This window comes from Camarhynchus parvulus, chromosome 12, assembly GCF_901933205.1.
Source record: "Camarhynchus parvulus chromosome 12, STF_HiC, whole genome shotgun sequence".
Taxonomy (NCBI): domain Eukaryota; kingdom Metazoa; phylum Chordata; class Aves; order Passeriformes; family Thraupidae; genus Camarhynchus; species Camarhynchus parvulus.
Window position 1 is genome coordinate 6,287,267 of NC_044582.1, and position 19,749 is coordinate 6,307,015.

A 19,749-nucleotide genomic window follows, 5' to 3' on the forward strand; every position below is an offset into this window, starting at 1 on the left:
TGGTGTTGACAGCAGGTCTCGGCTACACTGGTTACAGCAGTGGGATTGTAACTGTAAGTAATTTAAAATGTACTTAATTCCCTCAATGTGTGCAATGGTTCTGTATACTGTTAACTGCCTGGTGTGAACAGCAGTGGGCATCCCCATGCTCACACTGGTATGAACAGCAGTGGGCATCCCCATGCTCACACTGGTATGAACAGCAGTGGGCATCTCCGTGCTCACACTGGCATGAACAGCAGCTGCTGCTGAGCTGAGAGCCTCCTCGCTGGGCTGGGTAGGAGGGAGTCCAGCTGCTGCTGACAATCCATGTCTGAGCACCTGGCTGCATCCCATAATGGCACACAAAACACCTGTGTAACTTTTTTTTTCTGCACAATTCCTGATTGCTTTTCCTGCAGCAAAGGAGAAACAGACACAGCTGTAAGAATGCCCTCTACCTCTGGTCCTTGTCCTTCCTCTTAAGCCACAGACACCCAGAGTGAATTGTCTGACAAGCCCAGTGCTCTCACCCACCCCACCCTTCCCTCCTTCCTCTCCTGGGTGTTTGTCCTCCCCCTGCAGGGTGACTGGGTTGAACAGAGCAGGAAGTTCTCAGCTGCGGCGGGGCTGCCAGGGAGGATTTAATTTGCTGGCCTGTTGACAAGTTTAGTGGCTCATTTGCAGTTCCCTTTTTTGGGGGGGTTGCAGTTGAGCAAATCTGGGGGTTTTCAGTCTTGCAGGGATGTGGGGTTGCAGTTTGCTGTGGCCACAGTTACAGAACAGCTCTTACAGAGGTTTGGAGTGAGGTTGCCAGTTCCTCAAAGCCTATGACTCTGTATCTGCTGCTCTTCTTCAACCCAGCAGTGACTGTTAGCCCAGTGTGACTAAGTTTTTGCTGACTTACACCATCATCTCAGTTATCAGTCAGCTTTCCTGCCTTTGAGGGCTGGCAGCCTGGCTCCCTCTGGGTGCCTGCCACATCTGTCACCTCTGGACAAATGTGAAACCACATTTGCTCTGGATGAAACCAAACTGAGGACACAGATGGCCAGACCTGACCTGGGGAATGAGAGCTCAGCACTAATGGAGAATGATCTGGGCAGGCAAGGAACTGTGGAAGAGGCAGGGGAAAAGTGAGGAGCCAAGTGCCAGCCCCCTGGGCAGGGGAGGAAGTTCCCTACCAGGAGTGGGGACATGATGTAAGCAGGAGGCCAGAAGGTGTGGTTTGGTGGCCTTTGTGATTACTCGCTGTTTTAGCTGTTAAATAGTAATTTTTTGACCTTGTAGGACAACTGTCGCTTGTCACACAGCCCAAAAGGGGTCCCCTGAACCCATCAGGTCCCCCTGGAGTTTCTGGCACTGCTCTGGATCCCAGCTGAGGAGGCTGCACAGAATGTGTCCAGGCACAGGCCATAGGTCTGAGCCAACAAGGAAGTTCATTCTGTACCCTTAAAACTTGCTCATCAAGGAAGGGAAAGCCCTAACCTGTGCTTCTCTGGAAAGGGCAGGGCCCCAGAAGTAAACTCCCCTACTTCAGAGTAATTCCCTGGGATAAAAAAGTGAAGGTGCCAGTCTGAGGTCAAAAGTGGCAGCAGAGATGTGGCCCCACCCTGGAGATCACCCTGAAGGGAAATTCTTCTTCTTCAGGAGCTGTGGCTCGCTGTGCCCAGGGGTGGGTGAGGAGGAGTCTGTGGTGACTGTAACTGTCTATTTTATCAAGAGCAAACATGGATCATGTGCCTCTGCTCATCAGCCGTTTTCCAGCACTGATCTCTCTCAGGACACTTGATGTGGCTCCTGCCATCACTGCTGCAACACACTGCAGGTCCCCAAAGATGCAAGATAATCAGGAAAGTCCCAAAACTTGCCACAGCTGGGAACTGGAAGTATTCCAGTTCCCAATCACTGGGGTAAGTGCCAAGAGCGACTCAAAGCAACCCCCCAGATCCTGCAGTCACCTGGGCACCCAGAGCAGAGAGGCAGCAGTAAGTGGTGCCTGTTGGTGACAGCTGGCATTTCGTGACAAGTCCCTGCGCCCAAGCACAAAAGAGAGCAGACAGCAGGGGGGGGCTGAGCGCATCCCCCGCGTGGGGGCCCAGGCTGCCTTGGCTGGTGGCCAGGGCTGATAAGCAGCTGTCTGACCTTGGGCTGTTGTGAAAGGAGCTCACTTGGCACAGATGCAGGCAGGAGGCTCAGCAGGGGCTCCTGCTTCCCCTGGGAGCTGCACTGGAGCTGAGGCCCTGGCTCTTTGTTCCTGTTGGGCTGTGCTGCTCCACTGTCCCGTTGGTCCAACCCATGGACATGGACGCGAGGCCTGACCCCGACCTGCCTCTTCACAGGGTGCTCTGGGGGACAGACCTGGGAGGGACAGCTGGGCCACTTGCTTGGTGTGAGCACAAGAAACAGCCCAGCTCACTTAGAGCTGCTTTCAGTCTGTGGGGAACAGAGCAGTCAATACTGCATGATCTAATACTCCTGCAAACAGACTGAAGCAGTTAGGCAAGAAATGGAAAAGCCAAGGATGGGAAAAAGCAACCCCTGAAATTCAGAAAGGAGCCTACTTCTCTTTATCTGGCGAGGATATACCAAGCTGTAATGCTGTGTGTAGACTTCACCACCCTCAAAGAAGTGGAAAAATTATAGGACTCTGAAGAAGGGAATTTGTTGCCCCTCTTTCCTCTGCTCCTCCTGTTCCTCTTCTGTAAGAGCCGTAATGAGGGATGTGGGACTCCAGGCAGCTCTTCATAATGCAGCTTATTACATCCAATATGTTACAGCAGCCCAGGGTTGTGGGTGACAGAGCCTGTGCCTACAGCTGTCAGCTCCAGCTGCAGGCAGGCCTGGAGACCCTTTAGTTTTGGTTACAATGCATTATGTATTTTTCTTTGCTAAGCATCTTAATACAGAAGAACAAATCTACACCCTAATTTTTACCTATAGCCTATCATAACTACTATAATTACCATATTCATGTTACTATTCTCCAATCACTAAAAGTTAGTATGTTACAGTTTAAGCTAGAAGTTGTTTTTCAGCTTTCTTGCAGTGGAAAATTCTGAGACCTTTTTTCTACTTGCAACATCGGCAGTCTTGTTTGCTATCTTTCTGCTTGGTAAAAAGACCTTCTTGTTTGAGGTGGGTTTATCCTTTGCTCTAAGCCATAAAACCCCCTTCTAACTAACCTACCCTTTGCCTTCTTAGCTATCCAGTAAGACTGGCTCAGCAATTATTTTTTTCTATATCAAAACTTGCTCTCAATTCCATTCCTTCTTCAGATTCTACATTCAAAAATCTTTCTGCCAAGCATACACATGTGTGAGACTCTCTTGTCAAACTTTCATCTTTCCCATTCCTCTTCCCGATGTACAAACTGCAGATGTTTCTCTCCCCAACGCCACGCTCAGTGGCAGTGGTGTCCTCGGAGAATGCTGCAGCCTTGGCGCCACACTGTGCGGGTGGCCCTGTCACTACGAAGGCTGCAACTCCTGGGACCACTCTGTGTTTTACCGCTTTTCCACAGGTTTCCGAGGATCGGTGACACTTCCCTGTTAGCTGTGGGCTTTAAAGCCACCCCGCTCTGTGCATTTCACTGATCGAAGCCCCCGAGCCCTCCAGGCAGGCCCCGCCGAGCCCGGGCGGTGCGGGCGGCCCCGCGGGGCGATGCCCGGGCGGGGCAGCGCTGGGGAGCGGCTCGGGGCGGGGCCGGAGGCGGCTCCCGGCGGAACGGGGCGGGCGGAGCGAAGCAGCGGCGGGAGCGGAGCCGCTCCCTCAGCATTGCGCACCATGGCGGCGGCAGGAGCGGGCGTGCGTGCGGCGGGGCTGGCGGAGCTGTCGGCGAAGCCCTTGGGCGCGGCGAAGCCGCTGTCGCTGGGCTCGCTCAAGGGCAAGGTGCTGCTGGTGGTCAACGTGGCGTCGCTTTGAGGCACGACCAAGCGCGATTTCCTGCAGCTCAACGAGCTGCAGCAGCGCTTCGGCCCCCGCGGGCTCCAGGTCCTCGGTTTCCCCTGCAACCAGTTCGGCCACCAGGTAGGGCGGGTGGCGGGGCCGGGAGAGGGGCCGGGAGCGGGGCCGGGGAACGGGGCCGGGGAGCGGGGCCGGGGAGCGGGGCCGAGGAGCGGGGGAGAACCGCCCCCCGCCGGGCTCTCACGGGCCGGGCTCGGGACGATTTTACCTTTGTTTCCTTAGGAAAACTGCACCAACGATGAGATCCTTCTCATGCTCGAGCACGTTCGTCCTGGCAGCGGCTTCAAGCCCAATTTCATGATGTTCGAGAAGTGCGAGGTGAACGGGAAGGACGCGCACCCTCTGTTCACCTTCCTGAAAGAGGCGCTGCCCTTCCCGCACGACGACCCCTCGTCGCTGATGACCAACCCGCAGTACATCATCTGGTCCCCGGTGTGCCGCAATGACATCTCCTGGAACTTCGAGAAGTTCCTCATTGGCCCCGACGGCGTGCCCTTCAAACGCTACAGCCGGCATTTCGAAACCATCAAGATCCAGGACGACATTGAGTTGCTTCTGCAGAAGGTTGCCTAGAAAGTTCTCTGCGCTTTGCCTTTGCTGATGGCTGTTTTTCTTGCAGGGAGCCGCTGCTTTGGCAGAAATCCCAATGTCTCGTGCAGATTTTGCTTGTGATGGTGCATCTTCCAAATCTTTGAAGTGTGCCTGATGTTTTCAAAAGTTGCACGGGAATGTTTGGGAAGGTATGCCAGGGCAAGCAGCTGTGAGTTTCAGTAGTTCACTGTGATTCTCTGAATAAAAATTGTGTAGTTTCTTTAAGGCTGTGGCTTGATAAATCTGGGAGAGTTGGGTAAAACGTGGTGGGTCTGTTACCTGTTTATCAGCCCATGTGGGTGCTCACAGGGGCAGACTTGGAGCACACGAGCCTGGCTGTGCAGTCAGGCTGAACTAAACTGAGAGCATGAGCTCTGCAAGCTGTGAATCAGTACCATGTCCTGCCCCATGTGTAACAAGCCTGGCAGAGTGGGAGGGCAGCGGGGAACAAACAGACCTTGCCCCAGTGCTCACTGGGCCCCCCTTAAAGGCTTCAGTGCAGAGGGAGCACACTGGCACATGGCCAGGGGGGACTTTACACTGGCTGAATCCCCAGCTCCATGTGGCTGCCAGCAACAGGCTACAAGAGGCTGATAACTGCTAGGGCAGGAGATGAGTGATTCTCCAGCCTGGGGGACCTAGACCAGAAGCAGCACCCACTGTCCCTCCCCTTGTCCCAGAGCCACTGTCCCCTCACTGGCTCTACCCCACTTTGCATCAGTGGTGGCCCAGCACAGATCCTCACATGCTTGCCCAGTACTGCATGAGACTCGAAGCACCTTTGTGCGTCCCCAGCAGCTCACGATGCAGGGAATCATGTGACAAACCAGTCTGTTCATGTTCCCAGTGCAATACCACCCCAATCAACCACCTGGCCTGTGGGAACTGTGCCTTGCCTCAGAGTGTCCTTGTTTCCCTTTGGGCACCGGAATTGCATGACACTCCCAAGTGCAGATCTGCCAGGAAATATTTCCTTTTTCTTTTCACTTCTTCCATAACAGTTTTTTGACTCCTGGCAACCATGGAGCTGAGAAGTACTTAGTAAGAAGTTGCTACAATTGTACCCAATGGTCCTGGAGGTCTTTCCTAATCTAAATGATTCTATGATTCAGTAATAATTCTGACATATCGGCCCTGCTCAGCAATCCTGGTTTTACAGGCTGCTGCTAATCTACTGGAATTATGATTGGTTTCCCATGGGAAATCGTGAGCCTCTGCCAAATTTCACCTGCCATCCTTCTGCCCAGTAGCTCAACTCCTTCTACAGGAAAATGTTCACTCCTTCAATTGCTCTGTGAGCACATTTTCATTGCAAGACACTCCTCACAAGGCCTTGTAGCACTGCATATAAACTTGGTATGGGACTGAGGAATCCTAACCCAGACTAAAAACTTGGACTCTCCAAGGGAAGGCATAACGCTTTCAAGCATTCATGCACAGTTTTCATAATAAAAACACTCAGGATTTGAGGGTTTGGTAGGGTTTTTTTTTTCTTGTTTGTAGCTTTTCACTTCACAAATTCACAGTGGCTTTGTTACTGTACCTATATCCAAGGATCCCTCAAGACTGAGGAGAGACTGGGTAAACCTTCCAACCAGCACCACCCTGCTTGCTGCTACCCCTGAGTCATCGAGCTTTGAACTCAGATTGCACAATCCTCACCGGGGGATTTCTTAAAACCCAGAACAGCTTCATAGAACAAAACAGGATGTTTTCAGCAGCTATTGAAGCTTTGCAGCAGATGATGCATGGTGTAGGGGATTGTTTTTTCAGTTAGTTCTACTTCCCTCATTAATGCAGGATGTCGAAATAGGTGGAAAGTACTGGGGATCAGGAGCAGCAGAAACCTAGGGCACTGAAAATCTTTCTCAACGTGAGCTGTGGCACTTCCTCGTTCCTGACTCACCAAACTTGAGCGTTTGAGTGGGGCCTCCTCTGTTCCTAACCAGCCTCTGGCTCTGGCCAAGGTCCACAGGGAGCAGAGCCCAACACCTGCTGCAGCTCCATCATGCCAAAAAAGGTCTCTTGCACCTTGCACTGTGCTTATTCTGTGCCTATGGCTAAGGGATTTATTTACCTTCTGACTGCTGGGGCTGTGCTAGCAGAAAAACAAAGCAACAGCTCCAGCTGTGCCAGAAGCAGCACAGTGACACGATTCCAGGACAAAATGAGCCATGCCAGCAGGAAAACAAACAATCCCAGTGTAAGCACACCAGCAGGAACTCTGCAGTGAGGCTGAAAGCTGCCCAGCCTTGTTATTCCCAGTCTCATTTCAGCATTCCCTGGAGCAGCTGGCTCTGGGGTTCAGTGGGCTGCAGCACAGCGGGCACTGGCTGGAGCTCCCTGGCAGTGACAGGGACAGTGGAGCACAGTCCCCACATAGGATCTCACCCCAAACCTTGGCTGGTGCTGTGATGAGAGGAGGTGAACATTTCACCACAGGCAGCAGCTCTGTACTGAGGGGAGGCATGAAGACTCCTAGGCAATTCTTCAGGGATTATAAATCAGCCCAGTTCTATTTCTGTAATTCTAGAGAGAAACAGACTGACTCAGAGGGCAACCTTAAAAGAAATACTACTTTAGCACAATTGGCTGCTTCTGTGGCTTGAGGATGTTGTCCTTTCGACATCTCCTGTCTGTCACATATACACTCCTACACTACACTTTAATTGCAAACACTTATTCCCTCTGTTAGTGTTCTTGTTTTTCCATTCTTCTGCACATCAAAGTTTCGTATATTCTCTCCTTCCTAGAAAGTGTTTGTCCCCTATTTGTCCCCCCTCCCAGTGATTCTTCCCGCCTTTAGCTGCTGATAGTTGCCACCAACTTCTTAAATACCTAAACAAGTTCAAATATTTGAAGCTGTCAGGAGTGTTAACTAGTTCCAAGAAAAATTATACTTCCTGCCCCTTTCTCCCTCACCCAGATTCCCTAGTCTTTTGCCCACCAAACCCTGGGCTATCTGCTGAAATCCTGGCTGATGAGATGTGGTGTTCAGAAGTGTCTACTCAACAGAAGTGACATCAGCCTGAGACTTTTCTAACTCAGCCTGTACAAGGTTCTTTCAGCTATTTAAATTCCCTTTCTCCTTGGCAGCTTTCAGTCACTGTGTTTGATCATTGCCATCATAAGGCAGGCTGGGAACACCTGCCTCAGTCCTGTGGTACTTGAGGGGGCTTTGCGGCTGTCAGTGCCACTTTCACAGCCATTGGGATGAGGTGGAGATCAGGGCAGAAGTCCATGGCTGAAAGGAAAGTGCTTGAGGAGCCAGGAGAACACAGACACCTCTGTCTACAGTGAAACTGGAACAATGTAATTTTCTTGCACTGAATCAGTAAGGCCTGAATTAAACCATTTAATTGTTTACCACACTTTCTATGAGGAGTCAGTAATTCATTAGCAGAGTGAGGTCAGCCACCAAGCACTATCTCAGAATAGCTGACTCATTTTAAAAACACATCCAGCCTTGCCATAATAGGGTGTGTTAGAGCCCGAAGGGGCCCTGCCCTCTGAGAAAAACCGAAGTAACAACACTCAAGTCTTACTGGAAGGAGAAAAATGGTTCTTTCAGCGTTAACTGAATGGAATTGCCCTGCTGTCAGGAAGATAAAAGGCTTTTATCGCGTTACCCTGGTTGCTGCAGCAGTGCCAGGCTGGCAGAGCCCACCTGCCCATGGTGCTGCCAGAAGGCTCCTGGCACGGGCAGTCACAGCACCCCCGCCTTTTTTTCACATAAGGTAAAGGGATTTCTTTGGTGCATCCGTTCAAGGCAGATTTTTTGAATTCTGCCCAAGAGCCCTCCTTCTCAAGGACAGGACATGGTACCGGAGGGATTGATGCCTGAATCTCCTGGAGCAGTTCTCTCCTGAGACAGTGCCCAGCCTCCCCAGCACATCCCAGTCAGTCTCACACACCCGTTCTCCCGCTTATTCCTACAATTTGAAGTCCAACGCCCTCACCAGTGTGCCCCACGTCAGAAAATGGAGCGTCTAAAACTGAAACCACAGTACAACCACATCGTTCTGCCACCAGTTTCGTCAAAGAGAAAGAAAAATAAACTCTTTATGAAGAACTAAAGGTATCAGCTTGGGTTCGATCTCCACTGAGCGACAATTCAGGGAGGAGATTCTTGCTGAGAAAGTGAAGTACACGGTGTCTGGAGCCCAGAGCACCGGGCTGGCAGCAGCCGCCCTGGGCAGCTTTGGGGAAGGCTGGGCTGGTGCTGCCGCAGAGGCGGAAGGGAGCACAGTGTTCGCAGAAGTGTTTTTATCTGAGCACTCAAAGAGGCTGGCCCGGGAGCCCTCTCGACCACGAAGCTCCCTCGGGGACGAGGTCTATCCCCGCGGGAGGAGCGCACCTACTCCCCGCGCTCCCCCTGCAGCCCCCGTACGGGCGCTCAGCGCGGCACACACACCCCACCCCACCCCTCCCAAGAGCCCTCACGGGGCCGCCGCAAGATGGCGGCCGCCACCATAGCGCGTGCGGCCCCGCCCACCCCGTCACGGAGCGCGCGCGGGCGGGGCGGGTTCCTCCCACTAGCCCAGCGCGTGCCCGCCCGCGCGCTCGCGCGCGCTCCGACCTCCGCCCGCGCCGGGTCTCGCGCACGGACATGGCGGCGGCCGCGGCCGGCGGGGAACGGGCCCGGCCGGACCCGGCGGAACAGCGGGCCGAGCTGGGGCCGCTCCTGGCCACGGCCCTCCGGCCCGGCGAGTCCTGGTGAGCACACCCGCGCCTCCCCTCCCTCCCCGTCCCCCTCCCCTGCGGGCGGCGGGGCCTGCGGGCCGGGCCTCGCCGCCGCTGAGGGGCCGCGCCGGGCGGTGCCGTGTGTTGCAGGTACCTGGTGGAGAGCCGGTGGTTCAAGCAATGGAAGAAGTACGTGGGCTTCGACAGCTGGGACATGTTCGGCGCCGGCGATCCCAACCTTTTCCCGGGCCCCGTCGACAACGCGGGCCTGTTCCCGGGGCCCATCGACAACTCGGGCCTGTTCGGCGGTGAGTGCTGCGGGCAGCGGGGCCGCGGCTCGGGCTGGGGCTCGGCCGGGAACTTCCCCGCGCTGCTTTCGCTTTCGGGGCCGGGCGCTGCAGAGGGCGCGCGGCCGCACCGCCCTGGCCGTGAGGGGACCGGCCGGGCTCTGCCTCTCCGGGAGTTCCTCGGTGTCCCGGCAGTACGTGTGTGCCTCTGGAGAAGAAAAGGCGCTGATTGATGCCCTGCTCTCTGCTGTCTGTCTCCCTTTTAGATCCACAAACTCAGAGTTTGAAAGAACACCTCATTGATGAGCTGGATTATGTGCTGGTGCCCACCGAAGCCTGGAACAAACTAGTAGCGTGGTACGGCTGTATAGACGGACAGCAGCCTATTGTGAGGAAGGTAAGTATGGCTGAATCAACTTCTCCTCCTCCTGGTTTCATTTTTTGATCACCATCAAACTTAAACGGTTTATTTTGCCAGATGCCAGCTAAGACAGGATTCTCAGTAGCTCTTTGGAGATAATAACGTGATGTCTTTTTACCTTGTCAGAAAGAACAACTTGTCTGTATTTCAGCCAAAATGCCTGAATGTCCAGGGGTTCTGAGTTGATGGTTTATCTGGGGCAAGAACCCTGAACCTTGTTCAGGTTATGATTCTTTTTGGACTAGTACAGTGCTTTTATATTGCATGGAGTAGTGTGTACTTTGTGGACCAGTGTAAGTTGTTGGTCAGACTAGTTTATCTTCCAGGACAGAATGAGTCTTTTAGTACAGATGGATTAGGGGCTTCCTCTGGAGTGTAAGGTGGTTCTTATTTTCTCTTCCAAAATGATGTGATTTTAAAATCTTTATAAAGAGATGGATATGTGGTTTTGTTCTGTAAGTCATATTTTTGGTTGACAAATGCAGTCAGGTATGCATTCTGAATATATAACCTGTTTTGTAAGGTGAAATTGACAAGTGTTTATTTTCATTTTGTTTGGGTTTTTTTTTGGTTGTTTGTTTTTTTTGGAAAGTGTATAGGTAAAAGTTTTTTTGTTTTTATTTTAGTTTTAGCCAATTGTACTGACTAAATTGAGCAATGCCAGTCTGTGGGGCTCATTAAGAAACTAATCACTGCACCAAGTGTTGATATAATGTATGGAATTAACATCACTTATGTTTAAGCAGCACTATGTTGTAAGTAAGGGTTTACTTCAAGGTGTGCAAGACTTAGCAAAGTGTGGCACCAGAAGGGAAGTAAGATCAGGAAGTGCTGGAATGTTGTCATTCAGTGTGGACTAGAAATTGCAGGTAGTAAGAAATTCTGATCTCTTCAGGGCTGGTGAGTTAACCCAGGATCACCTGGGTTACCTCAGCTTCACTCAGCTGAGTAGACAGAACTCCCATGGAAGCAAGAAGCAGGAGAGGAGAAAATAATTACAGCATGTAAAGGAGATGTGGTTTTAGAGAAACATGTAACACCTTCAGGAATTGCAAGTCTGTGCTGAGAGGGAGAACTGGAACTGTTAGTGATCAGTGCCTCTCCAAGTGAGGGAGCTTTCCTTCCTGAGCTGGCTGATTGCTGTCACAAAACCTGGCACACTCCCTTTGCTGAAAAATTTGAAAGTTGACAAGAGATTTGGGAGCTATTGGAAAAACACTTGGGCTTAGTCTGCATAAGCCTTCTTTTGTTGTGGTATCTGATGCTGTTTCCAATGGTGCAATTACCAAAGGGTTAGAGCTCAGAGCTTGTGCTGGTTTACAGACCTGTCATGCCAGGTTATTCTGGGTCTAGTTAAGAGTACATTTTTCAAGTTTTGAATTGCTATGAAACTGTCAGTCTGTTGTTAACCTGATAACTGAAGGGGTTTTTATATTTAAGAAGATCTAAAATATAGCAGAATAGTAGGTTTGTGGGATGTAACAGCATCTTAAAAAAATCAGTAGGTCAGTGAGACACAGAAGCTGCACTGCAGCACCTGAGTAGGATGTGGGCAGGATCTGGTTACAGTATTCCCCAGATAGCATTAAAAGTCAAGCACTTAAACTTGTGGTCCTTGAGTGCCTTAAGACTTTTCCTAAAGATGGATCAACTGTAATTCATACATAAAAATATCCATAAAAGTAGGATCTGGGAAACGATTTTCAGGCATCTTTATGGTTTTAAAAGATATTTCTTCCGTCTCTGTGTTTGATGATCAGAGCCAAGTACAGGAGGACTAGACTTGATTTATTTGTGGTTCAGTTTCTTTTGATAGTATCAAACCATATTTTTGGGCAGTCATCTATAGAGTCCTATGGGAAGGTTTATTAATGTGCTTCCTCAGCAGCTGAGTTGTGCTGAGGTTGCTGTGCAGTGGCATGACATGAGCTGTACTTTGGCAGAGAACAAGGAAGCTGGTCAGATGCAGTTTAAAAGACATCTGCAGGTGATTAGAGACTCCATTCCTCCATCTTAATGGACACAATAATTTGATCAGGAACTTCTTGGAAAGAGTTTTCTTTTCTGAATATGGCTCTTATTTGTTTCTAGCTGCAGAATACTGGAGAACAGGAAGTCACGTTTAGTGACATTTGTTCTGACAAATAAATGGAAAACTTTTGACTTGGTTTATTTTCATTCTTAAAAAGAAGTCTGCTCTGCCTGTCAAGAAGCTGTTTAAACAGGGAGTTTTACTTTCTGTTGTAACTGCAGAGTACTGAAGATCTTTTCAAATGTGTTTGTTAATTATTTACCTTTAAAGCACCTTGCATATCTAATACAACCTTCTAAAAGCAGCAATCCTCAGAAGATGGAAGCATAATTTAGTGGAATTGTCACTATAAGTCTAGGTCTTAATTCTTTGTTTCTTTCCAAAGCTAGGTAGTTTTTTCTGCAATATGTTAGGTGTAGATCATACCCAAGTCTGGTGTCACATGGATAGAATGGAATATTTCCATTGGAAGGGACTTAATCATCTGGTCCAACTGCCTGACCAGTTCAGGTCTGACTGAAAGTTAAAGCAAATTAAGAGCACTGTCCAAATGCCTCTCACTGTTCCTCTTAAAAATTATACCAGCTTTTTCAATGAAATATGTTCCCATTTTCAGAGGCTTTGTAGCTCTCAAGCACTCTGGAGAGAATTGAGGTGTGGGGTTTTCTTTTTTTTTCTTACTCTTCCTATAACATTGCAGTTGTCTCATAACTGGCCTGTGAAATGTGCTTTTCTTTCTGGCATAATGTGTTTTATGATGTGTAGGTGAAGAATGGTGTCCAGTTTTATGGAAGGTTTTTTAAAAATATGCTGGAAGCTAGTGGCATGAGTAAATGTACCTATTGGAATATTCTCTCAAATGCAAAATTGATTTGAAAGGTACTCTGAAATAAAGCAGTGTCATCCAAACAACTTCAGAGATACTTTTCTGTTCTTGCTAGGAGAGAGTATTGAGGCAGGTTCTGTGTACTGTGCAGAAAAATAATTAATGCTTTGCTTTGCTCTCTTCTGGTAGAAGAGATTTTGCTCCAGTGTTCTAGCCTGGTTTAATTCTTTTACAAAACTTAACCAAAGACTAGAGGCAAAAGGTAATTTTCTTCTAGAATGCTTTGTGTTATCAAGGATTTTTCATGAGTGGTTAGCTGACACTGTCAGTTCAGCTGTGATATGGACCTCTGGAACTTTGCACTGTGGAAGGAAAGCACTGGGATTTCCCATTTTAAAAACCAAACAAAACCCCCCAAACAAGCTGGTGACTGAATCTAGGAGCGAGTCAGTGTTCAGTTTATGGCTTGACTCTCAATGCTCCAAAAGGCTCACAGCATTCAGAACTGTGTGCTTCAGAGGAGTGCTCAGTGTTGCAGCTTTGTGTTGCCTTGTTCCCTGTGTGCAGGTGGTGGAGTATGGGCTGTTTGTGAAGCACTATAAGGTCGAGGTTTATCTCCTGGAGCTGAAGCTGTGCGAGAGCAGCGATCCCGACAATGTCATCAGCTGCCACTTCAGCAAGGCAGATACTGTTGGTAAGTAGTTCTCTGATACATGAAGCTGTGCTCTGAGGCTGTCTCAGGAGATAATCTCTGCCCTCCAGAACCTCCAGACTGGAGCAAATCTGACTTTTCTCTCTCTCTCTCATTGCTATATTTTTCACATGTTAAAATGCTGTATGTCAGCTGCCCTGTATCTACAGTACTAAACTGAAGAAAGCATCTGTCGTGGTATGACACTGGCCAAATGCCAGGCACCCTCAAAAACTGCTCACTCACCCTCTCCTGCCACAGCTGGGCAGAGGAGAGAAGAAGATTAACAAAGGGTTAATCAGTTGAGATAAGGACTGGAGAAAACACTGCAAGGGCAAAACGGGCTCCGCTTAGAGGTATAAAGTGAGTTTATTACTAGCAGAATCACAGGAGGATAATGAGAAGTAAAAATAAGCCCTTTAAAACACCTTTTCTTCCCCCAGCCCCTCCCTCCTTCCCACCAACAGGGCATGGAGGTTTGGTCAGTTTATCATCTGAGGTTTTCTTCTGCTGCTCCAGGAGAGGAACCCTTCCCCTGTGAGGCTGTGGGATCCCTCCCACGGGTGACAGCTCTCCATGAACTTCTCTGGTGTGGGTCCAGTCTCATAAGCAGCAGTCCTCCCAAAACTGCTGCAATGTGAGCCCCTCCCATGGGCACACAGTCCTCCCACATTGCTGCAGTGTGGGTCTCTCTTCCCACGGGGTGCAGTCCTCCAAGGACAGGCTGCTCCAGCCTGGAAGCTGGGCTCTATCTCTCCACTGAGGCTTCTACTGGATCACAGCCTGCTCCAGGCATGGCTGGTGGATCTCTGCATCCCCTGTGGATCCCCACAGGCTGGGGCTGGATCTCTGCATTCCCTGTGGATCCCCATGGGCTGCAGGGGCTCAGCTGCTTCACCATGGTCTCACCACAGTCTGCAGAGGAGTCTCTGCAGTTCTGGCACCTGCAGCACCTCCTCCCCCTCCTTCTCCACTGACCTTGGTGTCTCCATGTTGCTTCCCTCACATGTTCTCACCTCCTCCACTTTGACTAGGAAACAACTGTGTGCAGTTTATTTTGATTTTCTTATTAAATATGTCATTGCAGAGGCATTACCACACTCTTTAACTGGCCCAGCCTTGGCCAGCAGCATGTCCATGTTCAGAGCCATCAGGGATTGGCTCTGCTGGACATGGTGGAAGCTTCCAGCAGCTCCTCACAGGAGCCACCTCTGTGGCCTCTCCCACTACCAAAGAGCAGGCCATGCAAAACCAGCACAGCATCTTTATGGGCAACTTGACAGTAGTAACTTAAAACTTGAACCTGTGTTTTCAGATGAAGACAAATTGGCCTTTGGGGAGAAAGTTCTCAAAGTGTTCTGTATGTTATGGTTTGAGGGCTTGACAGATAAATACATGACTGAAACCAGAAGTTTTTAATTTTTTTCAGATATACAAACTATATGAGCAATTATAACTTCCATAATATGTTTTCTGCTTGAAGGATCTTGAAGGATAAGTGATGCACCTCCTTGCTGAATGAATGTCTTAAGGTTTTTCCAAAAGCACTAATGCTTTAGGAATTTTGCTGTTTTTACTTTCTCCTGAACAGCTACCATCGAGAAAGAAATGAGAAAACTATTCAATATCCCAGCTGAGAAGGAAACCAGGCTATGGAACAGATATATGAGTAACACTTATGAGCAGCTCAGCAAGCTGGATAGCACAGTGCAAGATGCAGGGCTCTATCAGGGTCAGGTAAGGGGCATAACTTTTTCTCTCTCTTTTTTTAATGTAGTGCTTTTGCTGATGTGTATTTTTTTCACTTGCTTTTATGTACTTTGAGCAAACATTGACAATGGGATTTGCTAATGCTTTTGCAAAATGTGTAACAGACTTGCAGTTACCTTTATTACCTGCACTCTCTTTCAGGTTGTTTTAATAGAAGTGAAAAATGAAGATGGCACGTGGCCTGGACAGCATTGCCTGGCAAAGTAAGCAAGCATGTTCTAAAGGTTTCTGTTATTTTGTGCAGCTTGTTTGCTAGGCTTTAGTGACCACATGTTCTGTGTGAAAGCCTGGTTATCACTGGCTGTTGTGGCTTGCTTTGTTTTGGTTATTTTGAAGGAGAGAAAATCTCAAATATAAATATTCTTCAGTGGTTCTGCTGCTGGTTTCTTTTCTTAGCAAGAATGTGTTTTAAAGCCTGTTTCCAACAGGTTGTATAAGGATTAAATAGCTTAGGGTTTCTGTAGTGCTTAGGAGGCAAAAGTGCTATTTGTGTTGAGCTAGTGTGCTTAAAAAGCTACCTCTGCACACTGCACAGTGAAACAAATAATCTTGTTGTAGAACAGAAAGGATCTTCAGTGTATTCCCAAACCTGCCAGTAGTGAATGCTCAGAGTTCTGGTAGTTCCCCCTTAAAAAGGGTATAGAAATAGATGACCAACACTCCTCCCACAAAAGACAATTACAGAAGCCTGTAAAAGACACAGATTCCCTCAGTGCTGTCTGATTTAGAGAAGAGATGGGTAATTGCAGGGCTTGGTGAAATATGATGCATAGAATGGAACTTGCAATGATAAGGAACTGCTCATATCAAGTCCTGCTACAGAAAGTAGAATTTGATTGTTTCCCCTGTCTGATGCCTACTTGGTGCCATTCCAGGGGCCTTTAGACTTGATATTGATAAAGAAAATGCTTTTCTGTACAATACAGTTCACTTACAGAGCTTGATGCCAAGTGATCTCATTTGAAATCAAGATACACTAGTTAAATTTGAGGAGTTGATTAGATAGGTCAGTGAAACCTCTTCTGAAACAGTACTTTGAGAGATCATACTTACTACACTGAATTTTCTATAGGATTGCCATGTGAAAAGCAACTAAACATTCATATCATGTACCTGGTTGAAGTCAGTATGAGAGAGGCAGCTGTGCAAGACCAGCCATAAACTTTTTTTTCTACATGAAGCAAAGCTAAAAAGGAGCTGTGTAGCATTCTCAGGCCTCAGAGTAGTCCTTTGTCAGCAGCTAGTTTGATATGTAAAGGCTTTGATTTAACCTCTAGTGATAGATAAATGAAAGTGGGTGTTGGTATGTAGATTGCTATTTTCTAATGACATAAAATATTTACTTATTATAGCATGGAACTTGTGAAATTGACTTGATGCTGATCATGGTGGCTGAAAGAAGTGTATTAAGTGATACAAGGATTATATGTTCTTTTATACTTTGTCTTGTGCTTTGTCCTATCTCAGGCAAAATTTTGTTTCAGTGTTCTATTTCTCAGCTCCAGAAAATACATGGGGAACTTAATACTTGGAGCTTTTTTTTCTGGGCTGCACCAGTTTATTACTGAAAGCTTATGAGGGAGTTTTTCCTGAATTTTAGAGTTTTGATGACATCAACCAAACAGAATGTAGCGCTCCCTGCTGTTGATAGAGAATTGGAGAGCACCTGCATCACTGCCCAAGTGCCAAGAGAGGTTCTGGCAAACTGGGAGTTCATATCCTCCCTACTCAGAGGATGGGTGCAAAGTGACCATGGGCTGGGTGGTTCTGTGTCATCAGGATTTTTCCCCACCATTTGCTGCCTGTCAGAGGCACTGGCCCCCTAGCAGAGGAAATAGCTTTTCCACAGGTTTGGCAGCTGTCCTTGTGTTTCCCCAGCCATCAATCTGGCTGACATTTTACAGGAAAAATGCTCTTAAACTCCACAGCAGTCCCTGGGTGGTATATTCAGCCTGTGCTTGGCCACTGTTGTTAGTTTGCTGCTCTCTAAAGAACTAAGTAGTTTCTTCTTACTGTAGTTTGAAACTGCTTTTACTTCTAGACAAAGTTTCAGAGGGGGGAATGGATTTTACTTATTCTAGGAATTTCAAAATTAGAGGCATACTTTGTTTCTGAAAGCAGATTATATCAATGGCTCTGTGGAATTTAGTACTCTTAAATTGTTACTTACAGGACTCCCAAAATAAAGTCCTGAACTAGCAAAATTCCATTTCAGCCCTAGCACACTTTTTTTTTTTTCATCCTGGATATAATTTTTTTAGCAAAGGCAAACAAGAAGTTGTGTTAGTTCTTGAAAATAACACCTTTTCCACCAGGGATTGTACTTGAAAACTGAAGTGAAATTGTATTTAGTGGCTGCCTGGTAGCTATCTCTCTCCCTTAGCAAAATGCAGCAGTAAAATACCTTTTGGTTCTTTGGTTGGAGCTAGAATTTTCCTGCTGTTTCCTCTTCCTCTGTTTACTCATGGCACTATGTGCTGACACTTTGTGATTTCAGAGGACCCCTTCAGCAACTGGGCTAAATATTTTGTGTGCAGATCTTTATTCCCTGACTTTGAAGTGCTTGAGTTTGCAGCAGATGCCAGGCTTGCAGAGGAGCCCTGAGGATGTAACATAAGTTCTGGGGGCTTTGGCATGTAAGAACTTTCTAAATGAGCATCCATTACCGCCTCTGCTTTGCCAATTGAGCAAAATCCCAGCTAATCTGGCTCTGACAAAAACTTTTTGTCACGAATTACTATTTTGTTATTGGTTGTGTAAAGGAGGACTGACTCTACTGGTCTGAAGGTGGCCTCAGCTGAATTGAACTGTGTTTTCTATCTGTGCCTTTCAACCACTTGAAACCTTTTACAATATTTTTCAAGTTGTTTAGTTTAGGGTTTTTTTTTACCTAACAACCATATGGACTCAGAGTGATTTGATTTTATCCTCTTTGTCCTGTAAGTCTCCAGATTTCTCCTCACTTGCCATTTGTGTGGGTTTTTGACAGGTTTTGTAGCAGGACAAAGCAGCTGTCTGTACCTGCAGATGAGGACAATGTGCTCCAGTGTTGTGAAGATGAAGTTGGGTTTCAGTGGTAACCCAAATCATAAATTTCAAAGATGAAATAACTTTGTTCTCTTACTTCAGAGCAAGGTCTTGCGGCCTCCATTTCTGAGGGAGCAGATGTCACATCCTGTGGAAGAGATGGCAATAGAGGGGACAGATGCCTTTGACCAGTCAAAGTCTGCATGTTCCACAGAAACCCTTTTTGTGGCATTGGGGATAAATATTTGGCATCCAGGTTGTCTGTTATCACTGTGTATGAATGAGGCAGTCCTGAGAGCCTGCAGTACTCTGGGGTCATTAACAATGGCTTTCCAGGCTTAAAGTGGGAAGCTTTCAGAGAAAAATGGTTTTTTTCTTAGCTGCTCTCTGTGTCCTTCACCTGCAATCAATGGCTGCCTTTGTGAGCATCTTGTGAAATGAGGGGAAGCAGCTGTCCTTAGGAAATCCTTTCTTCAGTAGTTACACACAGATGAGTAATTTCTAACATGCAGGAGTATGTAGAATTCTTTATCTTCCCAAATACATTTGGTTTATGTTCTTTTATTCTCACATGGGAAGCTCTTAACCTCTCTTGTTGTTTTGCTACTTGCATGGACCTTCCCAATTTTCTAACTGGAACTTGCTCAAGATCCTGGATGACTTTGTGGGTAGACTTTTCCCCCTGTGAAAAGACTATTGACTTGTGACTTGTGTCTTACATTTGCTTTTTGATCTGATTTTTATCTTCCTTTGTAATTCTTAGCTTTTTTTTTTTTTTTTTGGTGTAGGATGCTGTTGAAGTACTTGGAACTCTTTAGTTGCTATGTGACTCTTGATGAAACACTTATCTCTATGCTTCTCTTGGAAACCTTGAAATCCCTTAGGAGCTTGTCCTCATTTTCCTTTTTCACCAGTAGATTTTCTTCTTATGATTTTCTGAGTTTCTCTGTTCTCTCTCTGGGAGATCAAATGTGTAAAGCAGAGATGCTTAGCTCTCAAGTCTAGCATTTTCTAGATTGCTCCGCTTTGCTTCCAGATAATTCATTACTTCAGACTTTTAAAATGTGTTCTTAATGGATTTACATGCTGTTGTTACCTAAACTGTTTTATTCTGGACCCTTGAAACCCACACATATGAACATGAGTCTGATAATTGTTATGTAGTCTAGAGCTTCTGTTTTCCCATTGATTTTACTTTGGTGTCCAGGTAATCTTGAAGTTCCACCTCCAGCATGGAACAACAGTATGTTGTGTATTGTCCCAGAAATGGTTCTCTCAGTTATTCTGCTAGATCTCATTCTTTCCAGGATACTTTCCTGTATACTTTTTTGTTGTGCTGGCTGGTGAGGTTTTTTAGTGTGCTTCAGGGTTTGACTGTGTTTGGGGTTTTCCAGTTTCATCTGGAAGCTCCTCCTGTAACTTGTTTACTTCTGTATTTATTTTGCTGCTGTTACATTTCCAAACTGTTGAGGCTGT

The 19,749-nt window shown here is 47.5% G+C and overlaps 2 protein-coding genes across 3 annotated transcripts in view; both read left to right on the top strand.

Moving 5' to 3' along the window:
* Window positions 1-3,730: 3,730 nt before the first annotated feature.
* Window positions 3,731-4,756, top strand: GPX1 (glutathione peroxidase 1). The gene is made up of 2 exons (XM_030956718.1): window positions 3,731-4,008; window positions 4,168-4,756. The coding sequence occupies exons 1-2, from the start codon at window positions 3,766-3,768 to the stop codon at window positions 4,516-4,518; spliced, it is 594 nt and encodes a 197-aa protein (XP_030812578.1). The 5' UTR covers window positions 3,731-3,765; the 3' UTR covers window positions 4,519-4,756.
* Window positions 4,757-9,116: 4,360 nt separating this feature from the next.
* Window positions 9,117-19,749, top strand: part of USP4 (ubiquitin specific peptidase 4) — a 33,997-nt gene continuing 23,364 nt past the window's right edge. For both annotated transcript variants that reach the window (XM_030956607.1, XM_030956608.1), the window contains exons 1-6: window positions 9,117-9,252; window positions 9,370-9,527; window positions 9,773-9,903; window positions 13,353-13,479; window positions 15,068-15,213; window positions 15,388-15,449. In XM_030956607.1, coding sequence (XP_030812467.1) covers window positions 9,146-9,252; window positions 9,370-9,527; window positions 9,773-9,903; window positions 13,353-13,479; window positions 15,068-15,213; window positions 15,388-15,449 — 731 coding nt within the window. In that variant the 5' untranslated portion in view covers window positions 9,117-9,145. The remainder of the gene's footprint in view (window positions 9,253-9,369; window positions 9,528-9,772; window positions 9,904-13,352; window positions 13,480-15,067; window positions 15,214-15,387; window positions 15,450-19,749) is intronic.